A 23,290-nucleotide genomic window follows, 5' to 3' on the forward strand; every position below is an offset into this window, starting at 1 on the left:
CATATATTGAAGAATCCTTGCATCCCTGGGATAAATCCCACTTGATCATGGTATATGATCCTTTTAATGTGCTGTTGGATTCCGTTTGCCAGTATTTTGTTGAGGATTTTTGCATCTATATTCATCAGTGATATTGGTCTGTAATTTTTTTTTTTTTAGTAGTATCTTTGTCGGTTTTGGTATCAGGGTGATAGTGACCTCTTAGAATGAGTTTGGGAGTGGTCCTCCCTCTGCTATATTTTGGAAGAGTTTGAGAAGGATGTGTGTTAGCTCTTCTCTAAATGTTTGATAGAGTTCACCTGTGAGGCCATCTGGTCCTGGACTTTTGTTTGTTGAAAGATTTTTAATCACAGTTTCAATTTAATTACTTGTGATTGATCTCTTCATATTTTCTGTTTCTTCCTGGTTCAGTCTTGGAAGATGATACCTTTCTAAGAATTTGTCCATTTCTTCCAGGTTGTCCATTTTATTGGCATAGAGTTGCATTTAGCAGTCTCTTAGGATGCTTTGTATTTCTGCGGTATCCATTGTAACTTCTCCTTTTTCATTTCTAATTTTATTGATTTGAGTCTTCTCCCTCTTTTTCTTGATGAGTCTGGCTAATGGTTTATCAATTTTGTTTATCTTCAAAGAATCAGCTTTTAGTTTTATTGATCTTTGCTATTGTTTTCTTTGTTTCTATTTCATTTATTTCTGCCCTGATCTTTATGACTTCTTTCCTTCTGCTAATTTTGGGTTTTGTTTATCCTTCTTTCTCTAGTTCCTTTAGGTGTAACATTAGTTGGTTTATTTGAGATTTTTCTTGTTTCTTGAGGTAGGCTTGTATTGCTATAAACTTCCCTCTTAGAACTGCTTTTGCTGCATCCCAAGGGTTTTGGATTGTTGTGTTGTCATTGTAATTTGTCTCTAGGTATTTTTTGATTTCCTCTTTGATTTCTTTAGTGATCTCTTGGTTATTTAGTAACGTATTGTTTAGCCTCCATGTATTTGTGTTTTTTACGTTTTTTCTCCCTGTAGTTGATTTCTAATCTCATAGCATTGTGGTCAGAAAAGATGCTTGATGTATCAATTTTCTTAAATTTACCAAGGCTTGATTTGTGACCCAAGATGTGATCTATCCTGGAGAATGTTCCATGTGCATTTGTGAACTGTGATCTGCTGTTTTTGGATGGAATGTCCTACAAATATCAATTAACTCTATCCAGTCTATCGTGTCTTTTAAAGCTTGTGTTTCCTTATTAATTTTCTGTCTGGATGTTCTGTCCCTTGGGGTAAGTGAGGTGTTAAAGTCCCCCACTATTACTGTGTTACTGTCAATTTCCTTTTATAGCTGTTAGCAGTTGCCTTATATATTGAGGTGCTTGAGGTGCATATGTATTTATAATTCTTATATCTTCTTCTTGGATTGATCCCTTGATCATTATGTAGTGTCCTTCCTTTTCTCTTGTAATAGTCTTTATTTTAAAGTCTATTTTTTCTGATATGAGAATTGCTACTCCAGCTTTCTTTTGATTTCCATTTGCATGGAATATCTTTTTCCATCCCCTCACTTTCAGTCTGTATGTGTCCCTAGGTCTGAAGTGGGTCTCTTGTAGACAGCATATAGATGGGTCTTGTTTTTGTATCCATTCAGCAAGCCTGTGTCTTTTGGTTGGAGCATCTAATCCATTCACATTTAAGGTAATTATCAATATGTATGTTCCTATTACCCTTTTCTTAATTGTTATGGGTTTGTTTTTGTAGGTCCTTTCCTTCTCTTGTGTTTCCCACTTAGAGAAGTTCCTTTAGCATTCGTTGTAGTGCTGGTTTGGTGGTGTTGAATTCTCTTAGCTTTTGCTTGTGTGTAAAACTCTTGATTTCTCTGTCGAATTTGAATGAGATCCTTGCTGGGTAGAGTAATCTTGGTTGTACGTTCTTCCCTTTCATCACTTTAAACATATCATGCCACTCCCTTCTGGCCTGTAGATTTTCTGCTGAGAAATCAGCTGTTAACCTTATGGGAGTTCCCTTGTATGTTATTTGTCATTTTTCCCTGTTGCTTTCAATAATTTTTATTAATTTGATTACTATGGGTCTCGGCATGTTTCTCCTTGGGTTTATCCTGCCTGGGACTCTCTGCACTTCCTGGACTTGGGTGGCTACTTCTTTTCCCAATGTTAGGGAAGTTTTCAACTATAATCTCTTCAAATAGTTTCTCGGGTCCTTTCTCTCTCTCTTCTCCTTCTGGGACCCCTATAATGTGAATGTTGTTGCATTTAATGTTGTCCCAGAGGTCTCTGAGACTGTCCTCAATTCTTTTCATTCTTTTTTCTTTATTCTGCTCTGCAGTAGCTATTTCCACTATTTTATCTTCCAGGTCACTTATCCATTCTTCTGCCTCAGTTATTCTGCTATTGATTCCTTCCAGTGTATTTTTCATTTCAGTTATTGTATTGTTCATCTCTGTTTGTTTGTTCTTTAATTCTTCTAGGTCTTTGTTAAACATTTCTTGCCTCTTCTCGATCTTTGCCTCCATTCTTTTTCCGAGGTCCTGGATCATCTTCACTATCATTATTCTGAATTCTTTTTCTGGAAGGTTGCCTATCTCCACTTCATTTAGTTGTTTTTCTGGGGTTTTATCTTGTTCCTTCATCTGATATATAGCCCTCTGCCTTTTCATTTTGTCTGTCTTTCTGTGAATGTGGTTTTCCTTCCACAGGCTGCAGAATTGTAGTTCTTCTTGCTTCTGTTGTCTGCCCTCTATAGTTCATTCTTTTTCTTAATTTATTTCTTTAATTTTCATTAAAGTTTATAGCATGCCATCAAATTTTGATCCATTGTGATAAAACAGAAAGGCACCAAAAAGTGAAATTGCATGTAGGTATTGAGAAAAATGGTACTTTCACCATTGATGAATCATGTGGAAGACCCCCCTTTGTATATATACATTTAATGCAACATTCATTTAAAAGGAAAAAGATACTTTTATATATATATATTTCTGGTTCCTAGGTCGAGATTATGAGAAAGATAAAGTCTGCAAGGAACTCGCCAGCCTGGGAAAAGATGACTTCACATCTTTGTAAGTATGAGGTACTCGCTCACTCTCCTGGTTACCTGACCTTGAATGAAGCTAAGTGTGAGGTATCTTCAATTCTGCGTCAGGGACTGAACTGATCTCCATTAAGATTAAGAGGATAGAGCTCCAGGGTCAAAGTGGGCAGAGATGTCAGCCAAATGGAGGACATCCAAAGATTCCAGTTGAACTACTGTTAATATGGTCTAAGAATTTGTTACAAGTATACTAATGAGTTGAGAAAACAAGTAAGCATAGTTTTCTAAGGTGAATTAAAAGGCAAATAGTACATGCTAGGACGCTGGCACTCAAAGGCAGCAAGGTAAAGGACAGGTTCATTTGGGGAGGCTTGAGAGAGGAAAGAACATGAGGCTGGTTTGATGGAACTCCCAAACCCAAGTTCTACTGTTACAAGATGCGTTTTTGTTCTAGGTAAACTTATTTTTAAAGCCAATGTCATATTTTCATTAGTCAAGAACATGTGTGCAATATTCCACTAAAAAATTGAATAGATTTCGTATTTAAATAGTGCAAATGTGAAAACTTTAAAAAATTCTGCATACATTGACTTCTATTTCTCCTCAGGTCAATGGTCCTATACAGCAGAAAATTTCCCAGTGGCACCTTTGAACAGATCAGTCATCTTGTGAATGAAGTTGTCTCCTTGACAGAAGCCTGCTGTGCTGAGGGGGCCGACCCTGACTGTTATGACAACAGGGTAGGGTTGTGTGGTTGGCCATGTCTATGCTGGCCCATAGAAGGGGGTCAAGACAGGCCTTTACATCATATCTTGGGGAAATTTTAGACAGCAACCCACCTACTCCAAGTTTGAGGGAGATATGAAGTCTATTATCCTAGAGCCCAAATCTATTCTGGTATAGTGAACCAATTCTGCCCATTAGTCCTACAAGGTTCAAATGAGAAAACTGGGGTGTATATTATTAATTCATGGACCTCTCAAAATAATTCTAATATAGTCTGTGTATCTTAGAAGCCTACCAATACCCATACCTGTATCATGCCAAGACTGGTACCAACTGCCCTGGAAAAACTTAGTGTTGGTTTCAAGTTATTTGGGGGTTCAAAAATTGCCCTATATATACACACACAGTTCTGCGTTTTCTACCTTAGAGTATACACGCAGAAATAAAAAATGCTGAAATGACAGTTCTCAAAATATAGACAACAGCTGAAAAATGTGAAACTACAGGTGTTTCTAGCAATTTACTGATACTGTCCATCAGGATGAATAAAAATGACATTTAACTGCATCTTGATAAAGGCCTCTACAGACAAATGTCTCCCTGCTCAAGACTGCAGCAGTTACCCAACAGACACAATGCTCCAAAGATCTGATTAGAATATATTCTATGACTCTTACTTATTAATTTCTTTACCTGGCCCTTATCTACTTTCTAAGAACTTTATCGTTTTCTCCCACCAACAACAACTCCACAAATAACATGTCATTTCAACACAACCTTCTGCACTATCTTAAAATAAACAAGCAAACTACCAACTACAATCAAAAAAACAGAACACATGTTTATTTCCATTTTATTTTATATATTTGCTAACCCATCCCTTGACCAGAAATGTTTGGTCATAACCCATCCAAGATTGTTAGAGACAGATCATAAGAACAGAGATAGCATTGACATTTTTTGGATAACACCTTTTTCCTGCTGTACAAAGCAATTTTTTTTCTACAAATATGTTACTTTTTTTGTAAACTTTGTTTTTTTATTTGAAAGGAGGTAATAAAAAAGGAAAAATAGGAAAGTTGCCAGGGAAAGAAATGGGAAAAGATTCACTGTTTACTTTTGGTTTACATAAATGATTCATCATGTTGCTTTCCTTCATCGATAGGAAAGATCTTTAGAAGTTTTACCTTCAAAAGATATCTTATAAAATAATTGTAAAGATGTCAAAATCTTTTTCCCATGTAAATCCCCAATTTTTTCCATGGGCTTATTTCTATTTCCATGGGACTATTTCTATTCCACATTTTTATTCCAGATATCAAATTCTTTCCAAAAAGAACATCTTGTTGCTACAACTGCTTTGGTGGTACTCTTACCATGGGCTTAGTCTGCCCACACGTATCTATGTACCACTGTTGAGGCAGTAAATTAAATTGTACCAGTGCTTCAACCCATGATGCACAGGAGAATAAACTTTGGGAAAAAAACAGACCCTCAGGCCTCATCTTTGACCTACTGAATCAGAATTTCTGTGTTATGCAGCCCAGGCATTTCTTATTTTTATACACTGATGCAAAAGCAGGCTCAAGAACCACTGAGTAGGAGAATGCAAATCAATGTTGAAGACGAAAGCAGTCAAGGATTAAGAGCCTGTTCATTTAACAAAGGGAGGGGAGGAGGGAAGAGGGAGGTCCCCATTCTTAACGGTATTTAGAAGAGAATACAGATGGGAGATCACATCAGAATCAATGGAGCTTTTTCAAATGACCTCCCTCATCCTTAGAGATGTTAATATCCCTGTGGATAAACACTGAACTAGAGGATCAAACCTCTAACAGCTGCAATCACATACAGTTCACTTGTTAATGAAGGTTCTCTTTTGGTACTACTCTGAGTCTTAACATAAGACCCTGTACTAGCCTATAACTAGAATAATGCAGCTTGTCATGGCCAGTTTGTTACTAATGAGAATTTTAAAATTTAAGACTAAGATGTTATACTAAATGGAGAACTATAAGCCTGGAAACTTGCACATATGTGAGTTTACTTTTCTTTTCTCATTCTAGACTTCAGCATTGTCTGCTAAGTCCTGTGAAAGTGACTCTCCATTCCCAGTGCACCCAGGAACTCCCGAGTGCTGCACCAAAGAGGGCCTTGAAAAGAAACTCTGTATGGCTGCCCTGAAGCACCAGCCACAAGAATTTCCTACCTATGTAGAGCCAACAAATGATGAGATCTGTGAGGCATTCAGGAAAGATCCCAAGGGGTTTGCTGATCAGTAAGCTGCTTTCATCATATGTAAAACTTCAGGGCATAAAATAACATACATGTCTAACCTAACCCCCTATTCTATATAAACACCTCTTATACTGCAACCCGGACAATTACCAATAACAAAAACTTGACTGTCACCCACAATATCCCATCTCTGTCAGTGCCTATTACAAATAGCTTTCTCAGATGGAGATGAAGTCAACTTTCCCAAACGCCTACCCTCTCTCATCCTAGTTCTAGTATCTGAAGCAGACTCACTTGGATCCCCTGTCCACATGACATGTTCAAATATTTGACAGCAGCTATTGCGATTCCTCTTCCGTTAGGGATCCTTGCATACTCCATCTGATAGAATTTTATTGCTGTGCACAAGTATTTAATTTCCAGTAGAGCATAAGAAATAAACAGCTTTTTTTCATTCTTACAGTACATTCCCAGAAACACTTGTGAACATGACACTTGTACCACATTAGTGGACATAATACTTTTACCTTATTGTTTAACATTCATGAAGAGCCGATTATATATTGATTCTTTACTCTCAGAAGATCATAAAGTTGGAAAAAAATTATGATAATAGAAAAAATATATATACACACACAGAAGTCAAAAGCAACATCATTCAAACTGGCTTTAGAAGTATGAAATCAAGGTCATGATTTCATAAAAGTTGGTTGGCTTGCCCATCCCTGTAAATTCAGGGAGGATTTTGCCTAAGATCTCAGTCTCTTTAGACACTTAGTGGCTTATGCTCACAAAAATTAAAATAATTTCAACAAACAAGCCTATACATAGCAATTGTCTAGAATAAACAGATAATGAAAGATAATTCCATTACCTTCATTTCAATTTTTTCCACCAACGTTAATAAGCAGCTACCACAGGCCATGCATATGGCAGACGCTAAAGGAATAAAGGGACAAATGACCCCTCCCAAGTAATCTACATGGAAATTTAGAAAAGATTTTTTAAATGAAGATATTGATTAAAAGTGACTAGTATTATAACCCTTTCTCTAAATCCCTTGTGCTTTTTAGATATTATAACTATCAACTAACATGCACCCTTTTTCCATCAAAATACTTCTGAAAAAGATTGTTTCCCACAAATGTTTTGACCAATCCTATTTTTCCCCCCACAGATTTATGTATGAATATTCCATTAATTATGGACAAGCTCCTTTGACACTATTAGTCAGTTACACCAAGAGTTCTCTCTCCATGGTAGGGTCGTGCTGTACCTCACCAAACCCAACAGTATGCTTTTTGAAAGAGGTAAGTGTCATTTTGTTACATAGTTATGTTCTTTTTTCTTCTTCTTCTATTAATACCGTTCCTTTCAAATAATGTTAGAAAGATTCCGATTCTGGAATCCGTAAACGTTTTTAAAATGCCTCTTTTGTATTTTGTTAATTGGAAAAAACACACAACCACCTCTGCGGAAAAAGTTCCGTTGGTCAGAATTCAGTTTTCTAGTCATCAAAAGGAGTCCAAATGGTCTCTTTTTGGCCATTTCTGCACACTGCTTTCAATGGATCCTGACCATCTAATGACATTCTCTCATTTATTTTCTAGAGACTTCAGCTTAAACATTTATCACTTCTCACCACAATGTCAAATAGAATCTGTTCACAATACTCTGCTTATGGGAAGGAGAAATCAAGGCTCAGGTAAAGATTTAGCACCATCAGCATGTATAGCTGTTTGTTTCTGCACTATTGATCCATAATATTAGGATTCTCTAAGAAAATGTTTGTAATAGAAGATACAAACCATAGTGTTATGCTCCAGTAATCCTCAAATAGGGCCCAGTTATTTTTTCTTTTCTCTACACAAAATATGAATAAGGAACAAAACTTTCCTAAAACATAATTTGATTTTAATCAACCTTTTCCATATATTCACATGGGAAGACTGGTAGACCACTAGAAATTATCTCCTCAATATTCATATTAGCATGTATTACAAACACACGAGCAAAAACAATCGTTTTTATTCATCACCTGTTACTTGCTTTGCCCATGTTTTTCTTGGGAAAAAACTTCCTGAATTCTTGTTATATGAAGCTTTGTGCTCTATAGTGTACATCTCGTAAGCTTCATGAATTTATTCTAATTACTTACTTTGTTTATAAGCTTCACTTTGATTTTTGTATGGCTATTGTTAATTTCACAATTTTGACAGTTTCTATGTTTACACGTCTCTCAACTCCTCAGACATCTAGATTTGCCAGCTTTATATCTTCAGTATTTAGAGTCTCTTTAATTCCTTTTACTCTGATCCACAAGTTTTTTCCTCTAATGGTAATGAAAGAATTCATGTTGGCACCAGATCTTAAGTTTCCCCCAAAGGGCATAGAAACTACTTTCATGAGTCCTTTAAAAATAATCTTCCATTAGAACTACTGAAATACTAAATGGCATCTTCTCTAAAACTTCCCTTTAGTTTTCCTTGCATTTAGAGTATTTGGCATGCAGAGCATAGGAATTCATAGTATAAAACCCCCTATAACAATATACATATATGTCTTAATCATAAATTTATACTTGCATTAGTGTCTAGGAATTTACTCCAAGGAACTGAGTGTGGACAAAGATTTAGCTAAAAACATTGCTGCCACATTTTTTTTTTAAATATGAAAAACTTAGATATTTCCTAATAGAGCATATTTAAATCAATCATGATATATCCATTTATGAGAGAATGCCAGTTTGTTATAATTATATTTTAAAAGAATATTTAATGAAAACAAAGTGTTGCTAAAAGAAATCAAAACTACAAATAGAAAGACATTTCATGCTTATGGATTGGAAGAATCAATGTTGTAAAAATATCCATACTATCCAAAGCAATCTACAGATTCAATGTAATCTATCAATATCCCAATGGCATTTTTTTTTTTTTTTGATGAAACGGAAAAAAAAAATCACCCTAAAATTCATATGGAATATCAAGGGACTCCTTATAGCCAAAACAATCTTGAAAAAGAACAACAAAGTTGGAGGTCTCACACTTTGATTTCAAAACATATTACAAAGCAGCAGTAATAAAGACACTGTGGTATGGGCATAACAAGATATAGAGAGACCAGTGGAAAAGAATAGAGAGCTCATGTAGAAACCCTAATATATACGGCCAAATGATTTTCCACAAGGGTGCCAAAACTACACGATTGAGAAAAAAGTCTCTTCAACAAATGGTGCTGGAAAAATTGGATTTGCACTTGCAAAAGAATGAAGTTGAACCCTTACTTTACACCATATATTAAAATTAATTAAAAATGGATTAAAAATCTAAATCTATAAAACTCCTAGAAGAAAACATAGGGAAAAAACCTCAGGACATTGGATTTGGCAATTTCTTGGAAATGACACCAAAGCATAGGTCACAGCAAAAATAGATATATAGCACTACATCAAGCTTAAACTACTGCACTTTAAAGGAAAAAACCAAGTGAAAAGGCAATCTATGGGATGGGAGAAAATATTTGCAAGTCATCTATCTAATAAGGGTTTAATAGCTAGAATGCGTAAGGAACTTCTACAGCTCAACAAAAAATAACTTGATTAAAAATAATTGAATAGATGATTCAACAAGAGATACGTAAGTGGAAAGATATTCAACATCACTAATCATAAGAGAAAACAAATCAAAGCCACAATGAGATATCATCTCACACCTATTAAGATGACCACTACCAAAAGAACAGAAAATGAGTGTTGGCAAGGATATGGAGAAATTGGAATCCTTGTGCACTGCTGATGGGAATGCAAAATGGTACAGCCATTGTGAAAGATAGTATGAAGGTTTCTCAAAAATTTAAAAATAGAGTCACCATATGATCCAGCAATCTCACTTCTGCATATATAGCCAGGGAAATTCAAAGCAGAACCTCAAGGAGATATTTGCACACCCATGTTAATTGCAGCATTATTCACAATAGTCAAGAGGTAGAAGCAACCCAAATGTCCACTGACAGATGAATGGATAAAGTGTGATACATACATACAATACATACCTATATTACATATTATAGAGTCTTAAAAAAATTCCTGTCACATGCTACGACATGGATGAACATTGAGGACATTAGGCTAAGCAAAATAAGCAGTCACAAAAGGACAAATACTGTATGATTTCACTCATATAGAATATCTAAAGTAATAAAAGTCATAGAAAAAGAAAGCAAAAAGGTAGAAGCTCACCAAAGGCTGAGGGTGGATCAGTGGGGAGGGGGCAGTATTTATGGGTATCGAGTTTTAATTTTGCAAGATAAATTTCTAGAGATCTGTTATATAAAAGTAAATATACTTAACATTACTGAACTATACTTAAAAATGGTTAAGATGGCCAATTTTATGTTTTTCCCGCAATTTGAAAAGAATGATATAGAACCTATTCCTGATATATTAAGTGAAAAAGGGAAATAGGTGAATGGTATAGCAGAGCACAATCGCTTATAAAATACCTTGTAAGCCTTATAAAATACATCAGGGTAATACACCAAAACGTCAACATTTATTAACTCTGTGGTCTAGGGCTATAGGTCTTCATTATTTCTTTTATCTGTAGTTTCTAAATGAACTTATGAAAATTTTTAAAGACTATGAGGGGTCACAAAAACACAACGCTGGCCTTATGAATAGACATTAGTGCTTTCTTTATTGCCATTTTAGATCTAACTTTTTTTTTATCACAACTATTTTTTTTTAACATCTTTATTGGAGTATAATTGCTTTACAATGTTGTATTAGTTTCTGCTGTATAACAAAGTGAATCAGCTATACGTTAGATCTAACATTTTAAAGGCATGTTTCAACTACGTAGATCTGGCCAGAAGAGAAGCTCTATATCAGTACTGAAAATATGAAAAGATCCATTGGGGATGACTGAATTTTGAATAGTGACTTCTGCACAAAGGATCCATCACATAGCAGTTGTGCTCTACGCAGCTGTTGAGGAATTAAAACTATGCTAATACTCCTCCCGACTCTGTGTTCATAATGAAACCAAAAAAACTGAGAATATGGGTAAACTACTAATTCATTTTTAACTGTTTAGCCATCTCATAAAATTTGCCCAGAAAGTGCCTACTGCGAATCTGGAAGATGTTTTGCCGCTGGCTGAAGGTATTACTACAATCGTCTCCAAGTGCTGTGAGTCTGCCTCTGAGGACTGCATGGCTAAGGAGGTAAGAAAATCGTCATCATCACGAGCCACATACTGAGTGGCAGGCGTTCTCCTAAGCAGCTTTCTACATGCATCATCTCAATGAATCCTCATATGTATCCTATGAAATTTAAATATATTGTTAACTCAATTTTACAGATGAGGAAACAGAAGATTAGCAAGGATTAGTACTTTGAAGTCATACAACTAGCAAGTGGCAAAGTCCACACACAAGGACAAGATTCTGATTCCCAAGACCTTACTCTACCTACAGAGCCCAATGCAGATCTACTAGTCATATATAGTTAAGTTTAAATTAAACTTCAACTTTGGTAACACTAGCCACTTTTCAAATGCTCAGTATGGCACAGTACAGATAGAAATTATTTTTCATCATTCATCATCTGTTCTATTAGACAACACTACAACCATTATTAAAAGTGTCCAATGTTTTTGTTATGTCTATTAAAATTTGATAGTCATCCAAATTTCTCACCTTTCATTTATATAATCCTTTCAAGTAGATACAAATTTGAACTGTTACTTAAATAAAAGTCACTAGGTGTCTGTGGACCTCTTTAGAAATAGATTGTTACCTGGCCTTTTTTCATTAAGGATACCTGTCTGTGTCTATAGATGTTTCTCTATAACCTGACTTATAATGGCTAAGTGGGACTCTATGTATGTATTGCATATGCTGCATTTATCTACCTAGATATGCCATCTTTTTATTTAACCAGTCCCCTTTTATTGGATTTAGGTTGTTTCAGTTTAATATGTTAAGCAATGCTGCCCTTAATAGCCTTATAGCTAAATCTTCCCTTCACCCATAATTATTTTCTGAGAGTAAATGCGTGGAAATCAGATTGTATACTTTAGGACTCTTAGTACACGTTGACAAATTGCCCTCCGCAAATGTCCTACCAATGTACCTTGAAAGAGCATTCACACTGACTTTTGTAAGCCTTCCTTATTTTTAATTAGACTAACTAGGAAACTAACAATGCACAAACTCACAATTGCTTTTGTAGCTGCCTGAATACACAGTAAAAATCTGTGACAACTTATCCACAAAGAATTCTAAGTTTAAGGACTGTTGTCAAGAAAAAACACCCATGGACATTTTTGTGTGCACTTACTTCATGCCAGCTGCCCAAAACCCCGACCTGCCAGATGTCAAGTTGCCCACAAACAAAGACGTGTGTGATAAAGGAAACACCAAAGTCCTAGATCAGTAAGTAGGGTTGATCTAATTTGACAGTATTGATATTCACTAGCATTAAGTGACAAAGAAATTAAAATGGAAAGAAATGGTAATATATAATGTTTTCCTCCAGCTAAGAACTAAAATAAACCATTGGTTGCGTATACTGAGTTGCATGAACTACCAGTACGTGCATACTTGAGGTGTAAAAATATTTCTCAATTAAGTCAACAGGCCCCAAAATCAATTACCAGTATTAGAGAGCAGGATTTAGACTGAATTTGGATTGAAATTAATTTACATCTGTCTAAGTACTCATTGTTTTTATAAATGCATAAACAATGGGATGAGACAATGGAAGAATTTACACAAACTACTTTCACAGAAAAGCTACCTAAGTTACTCACTTAATGCTTTATATAGGGTTCATTGTATTATAGTTGCATAAAGGACAGTTCCATATGCATTTGAAGTAGATCTGTTTATATATAAATACATAAACAAATTTATATGTAGTACATACAGCATTTTACTTGAGTTAAATTAACTAGTTACAATAGCTTCAAAGCAACTGTTAATAATTTGCATTCAAATGAGAATACTGATTTTAACTTCGAACCTGTTGATTTGGAGTCAATTTTAATTAAATCTTATTTTTAATTAAGAAGGCAGGTATTCTGCCTTAATAGATGTCAAATTTCAAAACATGACATGCCTACACAAATCTACCCATGTTAAAGAGTGTTATCTCCTTTCTCTTTCATCCCAGGTATACGTTTGACCTAAGTAGGAAGACTCATATTCCAGAAGTATTCCTCAGTAAAATACTTGAGCCAACCCTGAAAAGCCTTGATGAATGCTGCCACTCTGTAGACTCTATTGCCTGTTTCAACGCTAAGGTACAATGTGCTACCTTTTCTTTATCAACTTTGCTATAGATCAAGGATTGGCAAACTGCAGCTCATAGGGCAAATCTGGCCTGGTGTCTGTGACCTAAGAATGGTCTTACATTTTTAAATGCCCTAAAAATAATAATATTTCATTATACATGAAAATTTATTATATAAGACTCCAACATCAGTGTTCATAAAGTTTCATTGGCATATAGCTCTACTTATTGTTTATGGCTGCTTTTTTGCCATGGTGGCAGTTGAGTAGGTACAGCAGAGACTGTATAGGACTTACAAAGCTTAAAATATTTACCATCTGGTCTTATGTAGAAAACGTTAGCCAATATCTGATAGAGATAATAAACACTCATCTTGATACATTGCATGGAGTTCTGATTTCACATCTCCCTGAACAGTGTTTCAAGACAAATAATTGTTTTCTTACAGGGCCCTCAATTGACGAGAGAACTATCTTCTTTCATTGAAAAGGGACAAGAACTGTGTGCCGATTATTCAGAAAACACATTTACTGAGTACAAGAAAAAGTAAGGGACTTGTTCTGGCTGATTCCTCCAAATTTATCGATCATAGTAGCCCAGTACTGCTATTTGAAGCAGAGTTGAAGACTTTAGATGTGCTAAGTCAAAAAGGAAGGCATGGGCTTCCCTGGTGGCGCAGTGGTTGAGAATCTGCCTGCCAATGCAGGGAACACGGGTTCGAGCCCTGGTCTGGGAAGATCCCACATGCCGCGGAGCAACTAGGCCCGTGAGCCACAACTACTGAGCCTGCGCGTCTGGAGCCTGTGCTCTGCAACAAGAGAGGCCGCGATAGTGAGAGGCCCGCGCACCGCAATGAAGAGTGGCCCCCGCTTGCTGCAACTAGAGAAAGCCCTTGCACAGAAACGAAGACCCAACACAGCCAAAAATAAAAAAATAAAAATTAAGTGAAACTGTTTATAAAAAAAAAAAAAGGAAGGCATTTCTTTATAAATAAGTGTTAACACTAAAATAATAGGCCATAATAATGAAAAGTTTTACTGGCTTCCTGGAAAATCTCTGTTGAGAAGATCATGTCATTCTCAACTTTATTAACTTCTTAGATTCATTTCCAATCATTTTGAACAACACAGATCAAGTAAACACAAATACAACCCCACAAAAAGACCTTTATAAAGAATCCCAAAAAGATGACACCTTCTTCAGTGACCCCCATGAAGTCTACCTTAACAAAGCTCTAAAAGAAAAAAAGCTGTGAAATCCTTAAGTTCAAAATGGTTATTTCCCAGTTACCAGGAAATTACATAATTAATAGATTATGGAGGCGTTATAGAATGTTACAGATAATGCAAGATTAAGTTCTCTGCCAACAGTTTTGAACTCCAGGATTACCCGGGGCAACTGAGTGATAATTTATATAATCTCAATACATTAAAAATGTTAATGCAGTAAAATTGACATTTTGAGTTTTGAAAGTAGAGAAGATTGAAACGATTGCGTCTAGGTATTTACAATCCCATACGTGCCCTTTTTCTCCCTATCCTGTGAGTTCCTTCTGGTCTGACTTGCTTTCCCTCCCAGCTGGGACCAACTCTTTTCAATAATGCTTTTATAAGCAGGCTATCCCCCTCACCCTCTTGGACTTTCCCTGTATCCATCTTACTAATCCCAACTCCAGATAAACTTGGGTCTCTACTACTTCCCAATCCCACTACTGACTGGGCTGGCAAGTATTTCTTGGAGAAAGTCGTAAACCAGGCTGAGTCATAAACCATTATGAGGGTAGAGAGTTACCAAGATCATAGACCAATCAAACTGGGAGAGAATCAAGAGAATTCAGATCCTAGCACCGTCTTGAAAGGGAGATAGAGAGTTAGTTAATAGTAGAGCTAAAAACAAGAGCCAAAGTTTCTAACCTTTCTTGTGTTTTCTAGCATAGGTAGTTAAGAAGTAGGCAAACTGAAGGGAAAATTACATAAAATGAGGGAGAATACATGAAGGTGACAAAGTCCTGTAAGGGAAGTATTCTTTGAGGAGTTTGAAATCTAGAACTTGAGAGAAGATGAAAGGTCAGGGAGAATAGAGGAGGAAGTCATCCATGCTGATTGATGCAACTGAGCGAATGAAAGGGGAAGGGCGGGAATTCAAATTCAGCAACAGTTTGTATGTTTACTTTCATGACCTAAAGGGACAGGTTTCACTTTCTAATCTCAAATTGAGGCACTAAAAATCATTCCACAGATATTAAATTTTGTTAAGAAGGGCAACTATATTTTCCTTTTTTGTTGCTAAAGATCTGAAGTGGCTATCATTTTGCACTAGACATGTTTATAAAACACATCTAGTAAAACTTTACATAAAATTGGCCTTTCAGACTGGCAGAGAGGCTAAGAGGAAAACTGCCTGATGCCACAGAGACAGAACTCGAAGAGCTGGTTGCCAAGCGCTCAGACTTTGCCTCCAAGTGTTGTTCTATAAACTCACCTCCTCTCTACTGCAATTCAGAGGTAAGAAAATTTAACCCTCTACTTATCACTGCATAGTATTAAGAACTTATATAGTAAGATTTACTCATTTGTTATTGATTGCCTGTCCTATTCATGGGAAAATGTTTTGTTGGCCTTTTCAGATGCAATAATCCATTTGTTTATATCCTCCATTTGACCCATTATTCTCCAGCAGTCATTTCAGAATGCTATATTAGAATAGTCAAAAAAGATAAAGAGAGCACTCCATTTCACTTTACAGCTAATTTGGAGGTATTAGTGACAATTCCAAGAATTTTGATGTCTCACGCATTCTATTTCTGGAATATAGAGGCAGGGTTAAAACAACTCTATGCCATACCAAAATAGTATCTTCCTTTGCTCACCTCTTTCTAAAGTTCATGATATTAAGTTGTATCCCTTTTGGCCAGATTTAACTATTGTTGGTTTTGTTGTCTATTGGGAAGGAAACATTTATGATCCATTTTGGACCCATCGTTTTTGCCTTTACATAAAAATAATTTAACTACAGTGTAAAAGTTAATACTACTTAGGCCAGTGATTTAATGCCAATCAGAAGTCCTTTTCTATAAGTTAAAGAATTTTTTCAAGAACTTACATGAAATTTTGTTCATTTAAACCATGAAAGCAACAAAGCCTGGTTTCATTTTGTTATTCTATTATTTTTCTGTTCTATTTCCATTACTATTCTATTAGAGCACATTTGATAATATCCAAGAACTTAATAAAAATCACAAAAGTTTATGTGTCAGAAGAAAACCTTGAAGCTCATTTAGTGTAATTTTTTACTCAGTTAATCCCTTCCACAGGTCATTCAGCTTCCATTTAAATACAGTCAAGTTATTTTCTCCTAGAGGTAGACTATTTCACTGCCCAGTAGCTTCATTTATGAGAACATTTTTCTATAAACTAAACCATGATATTCCCCTCATAATTTCTACTGAGTCTAGTCTGGCTTTCTCTACCAACTAGAAAATGTCTTTCTCTCTTCTCAGTAGAGGCTCTTTTATATTTGAAGTGGTTTTTGGAAAGTTAGACTGGGAAAAGCTGTTTGTGCCTTTGTTTTTGTTCTTTTAAGTTTTGGGTTATACGTACCAATTCTCTGAACGTTTTAGTGAAGTTTTGGTTTTCATTGTATACTGCCAAACAAAGCCTTAAATTAACAAATCGAGCTACATCATGTTGTTTGTCTTTCTTCTCTATACCCTTGAAGATTCTGATTTCTCCTCCAATTTCCATGTATACACTCCAATCCCAAACCTATTTGCCAACCTTGTTTGTAATAATTTGTAAAGTCAGAATTCCAGATGAAAAGGGTACAATACAATAAAAGCCTGTTCTTTAAATTCTGCTGAGAAATATATCATGTTCACCTTTCATTAAAATTCAAAACAAGTAAGACTCTAAACAAAAACTGAAAGAGTTGGAGTATTAGGATATTTTGGTCATTATCGGCACTAAAACATTTAGCATAAGGCAACTAAATCGAACAGTTCCTTCCTGGACTACCAACTGGCTTTGGGTAATATAAGTAGCTGCTTAGGCTGCCTTTTCCAGAAGGGGAAAAAAACAAAAAAAGTCACCTTACCTAAAAGGTGTTTTCTATCAGCAGAATTTGCTCTGACGGCCTCATGCAGTCATCAAGAAAAAAAAAAAGCCTAAATACTTTTCTTATATTCTGTCAAAAATACCACTTCTGTAACCCGTCTCTAGTCCCATCATCTGTTCATCCAGCTACACAGTTTTCTTTTTGACCTCATCCGAGACAAACTGAGCTTTATGCACGAAGCACAGGCTTCCTTCAAGCCTCTTGCTTTTCATTTCTTTAATCTGCTTTTCACTATATTTTTCATTATAACACATTGCCATTTTAAAACTTTATTTTCAACAATCATGATGAGAAGGCAGTTTTGTAATGTTCTATTTTCTTGCTTTATAACCAGTAAATTTATAGCAGTGCTGCTTCTGAGTAGCCAGACTTTCCGTAATTGCTAAAGAACAGTGAGAGGAATGGAGTTGAGATACTCATGAACATTTGATTATTTAGAGCCCTCGGACGTTAGACCCTCTGGTGTTTGTTAGCCTTTTTGATTGTCTTTCTACATTAATCTCATTGTGAGGTAGGTGTGCTCACCTCTGCTTTCTGACTTCAATCTGCTAGAACAGCATTCACTTTAATTCTCAATGCTTAGTGTAAATATTTGTCCCATTTACCCTATAATTTGGATTATAATTTATCATTAAATTTATCATTTAATCTCCTTGTCCAAATGCTTGACAGTTTCTTTTCCTTATAAGTAGTGCCCATCTACTACATTCACTCCAAGTCATTTATATCCAGGGATCCATTTCTGTCTGCCATTCTAAATATACTTGGCATAGTTGCTAGAAGAGTGGCAGAAGGGGCCTCTGAACCATACTAAATCAGTGTTTCATTATGTGGTCATCTACCCCTACCTACCCTCACCCTGATCTTGAAATGATCAGGAAACAGAACCATCAGTGTAATTTTCTTTTGGTTCTACCATGGCACTCAGAACTGGTCCATTTTTATTTTCCATAGAGGCCCACTGACTGTAGAAAAACTTACAACTGCAAAATTAGACTTGATTTTTATTCTCTCCATCATTCAGGCAAGGCATCCCTGTTCATTCTTCTGAAAACTCATTACTATGCTATCCCTAAGATGTCCCAACAGATTTCCCAAAGTTTTCAGAAAGCCACTGTTATGTGCTGGAGATGATCATTAAAATTTCGAAGACAGTCAAATGCAAATAGCCAAGAGAAGCTGGGCAAAGAGGAGACTGACTCTTCCTCTCTCATCCCCTTCACCTCCCTCTCTCCCTCCCCTTGTCTTCTCTCCCATACTTCAGGAAAAATTGTTACATCTCTCAGTATAAGTAGATTTTATAATCCTCAGTGTCATAGCTAGCAATTATTAAACCATTTCTATTTGTTAAGCAGAATATTAATAGCTTTACATGTATTTATAGAATGATCTAAAACAATTCTAAATGTTAGTTAACATTTTAATTCCCCTTTTACACATGGGTTGAGTGAGATATACAGAGATTATATAAGGAAAATCATAAGTTTATTTCATGAGTCTGTTACTGTCACTCCATGTCATTGTCAGAATTCAGCCCTAATTTAGCTAATAATGACAAAGGCAAATTACTGATACCGGAAAACTATTAATTACTGACTGAAAATCCTAAATTATTGTTAAAATAGCAAACATGATACCAGGTCAGTAGTATCACTCTGAATTCCATTCATCCCACTTCCTTGGAAGCTTCTTTCATTAGTTACACTCTTTTGTTTCAACAATACCATTTTAATGATTCTAATTTAAAGTTACTTATCTCCTGATCTTAAAAAACTAAGATACTTTAGACACTACTCCCTAGCTACTTTTCTTCTTCCCTTACAGCCAAGATTCTTGAACAGTATATACTCTCATTCCTTACACCTCTTATTAATTCCTCCACCCTTTGCAGTACGGCTTCTGATGCTACCATACCACTAATGGCAAAGTCACACTGAAATCTTCTTGCTAAATCTAACAAACATTTTTCAGTCCTTATCTTACCAGCCTTCTCTGCAAAACACTTGATACCTACAATTATTTTTCTTCTTGAAACAACTGTCATCTGCATTATCATATTCTACCTTTTTCCTTCTGACTCTTCCCTTCTTACTCTCTTTAGTATTGTCTTCCTCTTCTACCTATCCCTTAAGTTTCCATGTTTTCTAGAGTTTTTCCTTGATCTTCTTCACTTTTCATGACATGACATTTTCCCTGAGTGTTCTCATCCATGGACATGCCTTCAATCTTCAGATCTCTACCTCTAGCCAGAATCTCTCCCCTCAGCACCAACATTTTTATCCAACTGTCCATGGGGGCTCTCTTGTCCCACAAGAAATTCAAACTCAACATGCCCAAAGTCTTTCCCTTAAAACCCCCTCTTATTTCCGAAATGTATAAATATTATCATCATTCACACATTGTCTAAAATGGAATCCTTGACTTCTATATACATTCAACTAAATTCCAAATCCTATCAATTCTAACTCTTCAATATCTCTCAGTAGATACCTTCTTCTACATTATCAGTACTTTTAGGCAATCTTTTGCCGGGATTACAACCTTGGTCTCCCATCTCCAGTCTCTCCCATCTCCAGTCTTCCTCCAGTGCCTCACACCCAATTCCATCTCTATACTGAGGTCAAAATAACCTTTGCAAAGCACAAAATGGTTAATACATTCTAATTGCTCTCTGTTGCTTCTAAATTGAAGTACAATTTTTTTTTTTTAATCAAAGAATTTGGACCCTTGGTTTCCTCTCCAAACTGATCATTACTTCTTGTTCCTCTTGTGTTGGTTCTCCTGAACTACTTGCAACTTTTCAAGTACATTAAACTTGCTCTTACCTCAAGGTTTTGCACCTAATGACTCATCCCAGATTGCCCTATTCACACCCTCTAACATGGCTCAATCTTTCATTAAGATTCTGAATTCAATTTAGACACCACTTCCTCTGGGAATGCTTCCCTGGCACCCAAGCTGTTGTGCCTTAACATTCAGTGCACACCCAATAATTAGCACCTATTAACTATTGTCATTTTTTCCTTGTCTTTTTTCCTGGAATACTGTAAACTCTTCAAGAGCAGGGACACTGTAAAACTAAATAAGGATGTGAAGGATGGTCAATTAAAAGTTCAATATAAAACTGCATTTTGACAAGAATCTTTTCCTCTAAACAAGGTTCAAAAAAATTTGTTATACCTTCTGAAATGACCTACTAGTCTACAAACAAAACACTCCATGATTTAAATAATTTTTTTCATTTCAGATTGATGCTGAAATGAATACCCTACAGTCCTGATGCATGTGTATTGTCTTAGGTAAGTACGGTTTTTTACAGGCAGCAAAGAACCCAGCTTTGTACAGTGTATTTTAAAAATTATAATGGGAAGGAGACTATTTGTCCAAATTATTCTAACAGTTATTTAAAGTCATTTTATGAGACTATTTTATGAGATGAAAATATTAAGCATATGGAAAAGTCAAGAAGCTTATGCAAGTATATACGACCAACTTCTGACAAATTTAGGACTAGAATTCAGATCCCCAGCCTGGTACTATATCCATCGTAACCTCACATCAAAGATAATGACAGTATAGAGATCATTTCAGGGGTTTTAATGCATTCAATAGAAAAATCTGAGTTTGAAGACAGACCATCAAGTCTTAAAGATAACATGGCAGGATTCTCAGAAGGAAAGCGGCATTCCTCAAATTAAAGCAACACTGTTGAAATAGTACTACTTGCTTCTTTCAGATATTACATTTTCACCCATTAAAAACTGCCTGATAAAGATATTAAAAGTACAAAATAATTTTGATAGAACTCCATACTTTAAACTGAAGGTGACCTCAACTGTGCACATTTCTACAAAAATATTTTCTCTCTAGATTTAATTGTATTCATTTTAAAGATATTGCTTCTGAAATTAAAAAAAAATGATTTAAAAAAGTGGTTTTGGTTTATCTCAGATCTTAAACAGGCTTTTCAATGATGTAAAATCTTAACTTTGCTGATTTACTGACATCTTTTCCTAAAATGATATGGAAGCAAAAGCCTTTGACTAATGAAATTCAAGCTTCCAGCTATCAACAATATGAATCATTAGAAACAGCAAAAGAAAATTAACATTCTGAGAGGCACTGCAATGGAGAGGATCAAGGAAACTCATTTTTGGAATCACCCAATCTGGATTAGAATCGCCTCTCCATCTATCTTTATAAACCTAAATTATACTGCCTAGAGCTCAGTTCCCTTTTCTGTAAGAAGAACATTGTAATATCTACCTCTCAGCATTGTTGTAATGATTAAGTGAAATGATTATGCATATAAAATTCTTAGAAAATAGTAGCAGTAATACTAGCAAAGTTGTTACTGCTGCCGCTTCTACTACTGATACAACTGTCGACTAAAGAAAAACATACAACCTGAAAGTTGTGAGTTATGTTTTATTTGGGGACCTTACTGAGGACTACAGCCCAGGAGACAGCCTCTCAGATAGTTCTGAGGAGGTAAGGGAGGAGTCAGGGTATATACGAGTTTTTTTGCTGAAAAAACAAACATGAAGTTGAACATCAAAGATTATTGCTAATCACAAAGAACAGACAACTCAATTTAATGATTTTAGTTATTATCTATTATATGGGAAGGTGCAAGAATCTGGGGTCATTGAAATTATTGCTTTAGATATGCATAGGGCCAGCATCCAGAGCACCGAAAGTTTTCTGTTTTTCTCCATCCTGAATTCCCCTCAGGGCACACTGTCAGGACAGCTGCAGTGTCTGATGGCAGGCAACATTTATTGTTTATTGGCATGGCAGGCAACATTCTTTGTCCGCAATATGAATCTAAACTAAAACAAGTTTCCCTGCCTATATATTCTTGTGCTTTTGCATATGAATATTGTGTCTTAAAGGGAAAGTAAGTTCACTGAACTATTTCTGGAGAAAAAGGCTAAAGGCCACACCTGAAACTAATATGTTATGTCACTTATACCTCAAAAAATTAAAAGCCAAGTTACTTGAGTATAAATATTCTAGAGTTAAAAATAGTATCTAGTCTCTGTTGCTGCTAAACTAATCGTTTTCCCTCATTTAAATTAATTCAGTCTCCCTTCATCTCAACCCACATATAATCTATATAGAGTTAAAATCCCAATACACAACATTACCTCACCTCCCACCCTTTGAGGTATCCCTAGCCTTAATAAGAATTCGGGTTGTTTGGAAAGCCATGTAACTTCGCCTTTGAATTTGTTTTCATCGGATTATGTTATTCTCTAGGAACTCAGTGCATTTTTTGGTGTCTCATGTATATTCATATTCTTTCAGTCCCTGGGAGCACAAATTGAAAAAGAGGGTATTTTAAGAAGAGGTAACACTAATTTGATGGATTAAGAGATTTTTTATTTATTTATTTATTTATTTTTATTTTTGGCCGTGTTGGGTCTTCGTTTCTGTGCGAGGGCTTTCTCTAGTTGCGGCAAGCGGGGGCCACTCTTCATCGCGGTGCGCGGGCCTCTCACTATCGCGGCCTCTCTTGTTGCGGAGCACAGGCTCCAGACGCGCAGGCTCAGTAGTTGTGGCTCACGGGCCTAGTTGCTCCGCGGCATGTGGGATCTTCCCAGGCCAGGGCTCGAACCCGTGTCCCCTGCATTAGCAGGCAGATTCTCAACCACTGCGCCACCAGGGAAGCCAAGAGATTTTTTTTTAACCTAACAACTTTCTGAAATATTTAATGCTAGCGAAGTCAACAGGTAAACTGTTTTTTCAGTGACAGATTAATGAAGGGTTCTAATAGACTGATTCTTCTGGTTTATGGTTCTTCTATAAATATTTTATCATTTCTCTCGCATTAGTCAATATTTTTCTATGGCCTTTAATTAGTCCTTCAATTTCTGCATC

At 35.8% G+C, this 23,290-nt stretch overlaps 1 protein-coding gene across 1 annotated transcript in view; it reads left to right on the top strand.

The window, feature by feature from the left end:
• The window catches only part of GC (GC vitamin D binding protein), a 40,245-nt gene that overhangs the window by 15,137 nt on the left and 1,818 nt on the right, over window positions 1-23,290 (top strand). The window contains exons 2-12 of the mRNA XM_068542168.1: window positions 2,992-3,061; window positions 3,641-3,773; window positions 5,826-6,037; window positions 7,175-7,307; window positions 7,608-7,702; window positions 11,094-11,223; window positions 12,233-12,435; window positions 13,175-13,304; window positions 13,743-13,840; window positions 15,666-15,798; window positions 20,655-20,706. Coding sequence (XP_068398269.1) covers window positions 2,992-3,061; window positions 3,641-3,773; window positions 5,826-6,037; window positions 7,175-7,307; window positions 7,608-7,702; window positions 11,094-11,223; window positions 12,233-12,435; window positions 13,175-13,304; window positions 13,743-13,840; window positions 15,666-15,798; window positions 20,655-20,687 — 1,370 coding nt within the window. The 3' untranslated portion in view covers window positions 20,688-20,706. The remainder of the gene's footprint in view (window positions 1-2,991; window positions 3,062-3,640; window positions 3,774-5,825; window positions 6,038-7,174; window positions 7,308-7,607; window positions 7,703-11,093; window positions 11,224-12,232; window positions 12,436-13,174; window positions 13,305-13,742; window positions 13,841-15,665; window positions 15,799-20,654; window positions 20,707-23,290) is intronic.

This window comes from Eschrichtius robustus, chromosome 4 (assembly GCF_028021215.1).
Source record: "Eschrichtius robustus isolate mEscRob2 chromosome 4, mEscRob2.pri, whole genome shotgun sequence".
In the NCBI taxonomy this organism is placed as follows: Eukaryota; Metazoa; Chordata; class Mammalia; order Artiodactyla; family Eschrichtiidae; genus Eschrichtius; species Eschrichtius robustus.